This window comes from Cannabis sativa, chromosome 8, assembly GCF_029168945.1.
Source record: "Cannabis sativa cultivar Pink pepper isolate KNU-18-1 chromosome 8, ASM2916894v1, whole genome shotgun sequence".
Taxonomy (NCBI): domain Eukaryota; kingdom Viridiplantae; phylum Streptophyta; class Magnoliopsida; order Rosales; family Cannabaceae; genus Cannabis; species Cannabis sativa.
In genome coordinates, this window is record NC_083608.1 from 18,526,210 (window position 1) to 18,531,783 (window position 5,574).

At 37.0% G+C, this 5,574-nt stretch overlaps 1 protein-coding gene across 1 annotated transcript; it reads left to right on the top strand.

Annotated features, from left to right (window-relative positions):
- Nucleotides 1-343: 343 nt before the first annotated feature.
- Nucleotides 344-5,350, top strand: LOC115698658 (digalactosyldiacylglycerol synthase 1, chloroplastic). The gene is made up of 7 exons (XM_030625788.2): nucleotides 344-1,165; nucleotides 1,895-1,927; nucleotides 2,496-2,583; nucleotides 2,964-3,448; nucleotides 3,544-3,810; nucleotides 3,908-4,257; nucleotides 4,358-5,350. Exons 1-7 carry the CDS (start codon nucleotides 551-553, stop codon nucleotides 4,884-4,886), a joined length of 2,367 nt encoding a protein of 788 aa, XP_030481648.2. The 5' UTR covers nucleotides 344-550; the 3' UTR covers nucleotides 4,887-5,350.
- Nucleotides 5,351-5,574: the final 224 nt, after the last annotated feature.

The following is a 5,574-nucleotide window of genomic DNA, read 5'->3' on the forward strand; positions in this document are numbered from 1 at the left end:
ATAATTTATTGCTCGATAATTCTACAATGGGGCCTAACTGTACAACCCATAAAAAGGCGGGAGCAGGACGAAGTGGACAGAGTCAGTAGGCTCAGGAAGCTCATGCTTCTAGTAACGAATGAAAACTCGACACGCGTCCCAAATGGCTACCATGAGAAACACCCAATCACAGCCCTCATTACTTCATCTGGGCCGCAAGTATATTACTCTATTCTCACGAATATTCCAATCCAAGAACCCTTAGCAGCCAATAAAATAGTGCCAGGTCACTTTTGACAGCCACGTCATCCATATCATCACCCGCAATCTTAATATCACGTGTTTTATCCTACGTGGATGCTCACGTGTATTACCGGGTTCCAGAGAACATGAGAACCCGAATCCTAACCGTTAATTCCTCAGCCTAAGCCCCTAATGCTTTCTCCTTACGAATTTTCTTTTCTTAGCTTTGATTCTCATTTTCGGCCGGGAAAGGGAAACTCTTTCAACATTTCCATTTTCTCGGGAAAATTGTACAAAACCCTAGCTTGGTCTACTGTTTCTTCATGCCATGGTTAACGAAGGTGAAGCAACGTCGTCTTCTAGCGCTTTCTCGTTTATATCAAAAGGCTGGAACGAAGTGAAACACTCGGCGGACGCGGATCTTCAGTTGATGAAAGAGCGTGCAAACTCGTTCAAGAACCTTGCTACTTCGTTTGACCGTGAGCTGGAGAATTTTATTAATTCGGCCTCGACTTTTTCGGTCCCTGCAATCCGGTCGCCGCCGGCGGAGATCGATTTCGTGAAGAAACTACAGCCTAATCTGTCGGAAATTCGAAGGGCCTATTCGTCACCGGATTTTAGTAAGAAGGTTCTTGAGAAGTGGGGGCCGAGGTCGAGAATTCGGATCGATTTGTCTGCCATAAGGAATGCAATTGTTTCAGAGGCGGATGGAGATGGGGTTATTGATTTTAATAGGGTTAGGAGATCTAAAAAGCTGAATTTCAGAGAGTTTTGGGGTGAGTGGAAGGGGGAGGCGGATGCTGAGGAAGGACAATTCAAGGATTGGGAGCCAATTCGAGTGTTGAAGACGCGGCTGAAAGAGTTTGAAAAGAGAAGCTCGTCCACGGAGATTTTTAGCGGGTTCAAGAATAGTGAATTTGTAGAGAAAGTGAAATCCAGTCTGGTATGTTTTCTTTGTTCACTTAACATATTTTGCTCAAATTATGGTTCTTCAGACTCATGTCTTTCAGTATTTTGAATTGGTAATGAACAATTGGATGCTTTATCTGTCGTGACGAAATGGATTTCAATTTTTGTTACCAATTTTTAGATTATTATATTCTATAAAAAGTACAGTAATAGAGTAATATGCGAAAACTTTATAGATCGTGAAATCTGATGTTTAAATAATATTATCGCTACTCAACTTGATTTTGCTCGACCAAAGGGTCGTATTAAAGCTTGGAAACGTTCGCTTTAGTTTGAAAATCTTGTTTTCTCACTCATATTGTCGTATCATATTTTTTAGTGCATACAAATGTTAGTGAGCGGTGAAGTAGATTCTATAATATATGATAAGGAAGCCTAATTCTAATTATGAGGAAAAAAAGGCTTCATATAGAACAATCTACATCTACTTCTGCAGTGCAAATGATTATGGATTTAATGAGACTTTTTTTCTTTACCAGATTTATAACATTATATAGTCTTAGCAACAGTTGTACATTATATAGTCATTTGTTATTTTTATGTTTGTAATTAATATTGTTGTGAACTCAGATTGCCTCGTAATGTAGTTTTTTGGTTCGAGACTTTTGCTATTTGGATATAGAGATGTCTGATTGTATTTGAATAAGCTAATATTAAGTACTAATCTACATATTCTTATGATTTTCAAATTTCTTGCTTTCAGAAATCAATATACAAGGAGCCTCAAGAGTCAAAGGTTTGTCTTTCAGCTCAGTTTCCCCATCTGTTTTTCAGGTTTTATAATTGAAAATTGTTTCCTTTGGCAGATTTTTTTATATAACTTGTGTTTTTTTATTACTTTTAATTCCTGTTATGTTTTTTATTAGAGGTTGTGTGGTGTGAAAAAAAGTGGTCTTATTACTTTGTTTCAAACATTGTTTTTTGGGTGCTTCTGATGAAGGCTTGTGATGGAATACTATTTGAATTTTATTTTTTCCCATTTTATCTTTTGCCTTCTCATACATCTACAATGTTCGAACTTGCCAAGGTTTTGTAACCTCCATTTTTTCCTGGTCTTCTTTCTCTCATTTTCTTTTTCTTATCACAGTGTATATTTTGTTTCTGGGTTGAATACTTGTCCCTTTCTCTCATAGAACTAACCTTTTCAATTTAAATAGTTATTCAGTATGTCTTTGGCATAAAAATGAATGGATACGGTTTCCCCCATTCACTTCATAGACAGGGATGGTGTTACAAGTAGTGTTGCAGTTGAAGGCATATAGAAAGTGATATTTTCTAATCTTTCTCATTAATATCTGGTTTAGGAAGTTCCGCCGTTGGATGTGCCTGAACTCTTGGCATCTCTGGTTAGGCAATCTGGGCCCTTCTTGGATCAACTTGGAGTTAGGAAGGGTAAGTAATTCTTAATTGCTCCTTACAGATAAATGGGCATACTTCATTTTGTTTCTTGTTGTACAACTGAAGCTTAAAACTTTTTTTTTTATTTTACTGTTATTATTAAACATTTTAGCTTTCTGTGAAAGACATTTATACCTTTTTATTTGTCACTTTTTTTGGGGGGGCTTCTCGCTGTTAAATGCATCCTATCAATTAGACATACAAAACCCACGTTGATTTTTACTAAATGCATTTCAAATGACTGTTTTTTGCTTGTTTTGTTTTGTATGAGCACGTGGTTCAAATTTTGTACTATCAATTAGACATTTATAAGAGGATGTATGTGGGACTGCTACTCCTTTAGAGTTTTAATTGTGTTCCCAAAATGATTACAGATTTGTGTGATAAGATAGTGGAGAACTTATGCAGCAGACGCAAAAATCAATTACTTTTGGGCTCTATATCTTCAGAAGAATCCTCAATGGTAGAGAATGAAAATATAAATGATGAATTGGATTTAAGGATAGCTAGTGTCCTTCAAAGTACAGGGCATCATTATGAAGGTGGGTTTTGGACAGACCATTCAAAGCATGATCCACCTGATGGAAAAAGGCATGTTGCTATTGTCACAACTGCTAGTCTTCCTTGGATGACTGGAACAGCTGTGAATCCACTGTTTCGTGCTGCTTATCTTGCAGAGTCAGCAAAACAAAATGTTACTCTACTGGTTCCGTGGCTTTGTAAATCAGATCAAGAGTTAGTGTACCCCAGCAGTCTCACTTTTAGTTCACCTGAAGAGCAAGAAATGTATATACGCAATTGGCTTGAGGAAAGGGTTGGTTTTAGAGCTGATTTCAAGATCTCTTTTTATCCTGGAAAGGTACATCTTTCACAAAGTACATAAGCTACTTTCTATTTATTCATATAGTATGAATCTATGACGGATACTGATATGTGATGTTGTTGTTTCTTAAGTTTTCGAGAGAGAGGAGAAGCATAATACCAGCTGGAGATACTTCTCAATTTATCCCATTCAAGGATGCCGACATTGCTATACTGGAAGAGCCAGAACATCTGAATTGGTATCATCATGGTAAGCGTTGGACTGATAAGTTCAACCATGTTGTTGGCGTTGTTCACACAAATTATTTGGAATATATCAAGAGGGAGAAGAATGGGGCTCTTCAAGCATTCCTTGTAAAACATATAAACAATTGGGTGACAAGAGCTTATTGTCACAAGGTATGTAATAATTTATTAAGCATACAGTAGCTACTAGCTTACCCAACATTATATTTATTGGTCAACATAACTTAATCCTCTGCCATCTTTATCCTAGGTTCTTCGCCTTTCAGCTGCTACACAGGATTTACCCAAGTCTGTGATTTGTAATGTCCATGGCGTAAATCCCAAGTTTTTGAGAATCGGGGAGAAGGTTGCTGCCGAGAGGGAACTTGGACAACAGGCATTCTCCGAAGGAGCTTATTTCTTAGGCAAGATGGTCTGGGCAAAGGGATACAGGGAGTTGATAGAGTTACTGGCAAAGCATAAAAGTGATCTTAGTGGCTTTAAGTTGGATGTGTTTGGGAATGGAGAAGATGCCCATGAAGTTAAGAGTGCAGCTCAAAGGCTAGATTTGAATCTCAATTTTATGAAAGGAAGAGATCATGCAGATGATTCCCTTCACAGGTAAAGATTATTGGAAAGCTGCATTACTTATTTAGTTGTACAATGGCGTATGTATTTTAACTCATATAAAGTTAATCATGCATCTTGTATTTGCTTGAAGGTACAAAGTCTTCATAAACCCGAGTGTTAGTGATGTACTCTGCACTGCAACGGCCGAGGCACTTGCAATGGGAAAGTTTGTAGTATGTGCAGACCACCCATCAAATGAGTTTTTCCGTTCCTTCCCGAATTGTTTGACTTACAAAACTTCTGAGGACTTCGTGGCCAAAGTGAAGGAAGCACTAGAAAATGAACCCCTTCCTCTTACTCCTGAGCAAAGATATAATCTGTCATGGGAGGCTGCCACCCAAAGATTCATGGACTACTCCGAGCTTAACAAGATTTTGAACAATAGTGAAGAAGTTAAAAAATTGAGCAGCAGCAAGCACATGACTAAATCAGTGTCATTGCCCAATCTGTCAGAAATGGTCGACGGAGGATTGGCATTTGCCCACTACTGTCTCACCGGCAATGAGCTACTCAGACTTTGCACCGGAGCAATACCAGGGACACGTGACTATGACAAACAGCACTGTAAAGACCTGCATCTCTTGCCTCCGCATGTGGAAAATCCAATCTATGGCTGGTAAGAAGATGAGAAATCTATTAGTTTCAGTTGTATTATTTTTTACTTAGGTATAGGAGCTATGTTTTTAGCCAGAAAGTCGTCTTTGTGTTTATTAAAATGATGTATTTATTATTACCTAAGCATCTGAACTTAGTTAAATTCAAATTTTGTTGGCTTGATATGGCTAGTAAGTTGATCAGTCCAGTCGGTCTCAGTAAGACCTTGTGTATACTACTTAGGCGTGTAGGTATATATAAATATATGTGCTCTGTATAAGCCTGCCAGGTTTGGGAATCCGTAGGTTTCTTCTAATTCTCTCTTTGTTGTAGGTATTTGTTTTTGTAGTATATGAATCTTGATAGTGAATTCCAGTCGTTTTGTTCATGACAATTAACTGTCTTTCTTACCACGGTTTCGTCATTCGTGTAAAGACATGTTTCTAAATAAGTAATGAGAATCAACGGTATTAAGGTAGTCATTTCTTTACCTTTGTTGAGGAAAAGTTTTGTTAAATATGCAATAAAAGAAATACTTCTCTTACTAATTTTTTTTTGAAAGAATGTCATTTAGGGTAATGATTTTTATTTATTTATTTTTTATATTAAATGTACATTGACAATTTTATTCTTTAAAATGTCTTACAAAATAACTGTTATATATTATAGTTTAACTATAAATGACAGTTTAATCAATTTAGAATTTTGATTACG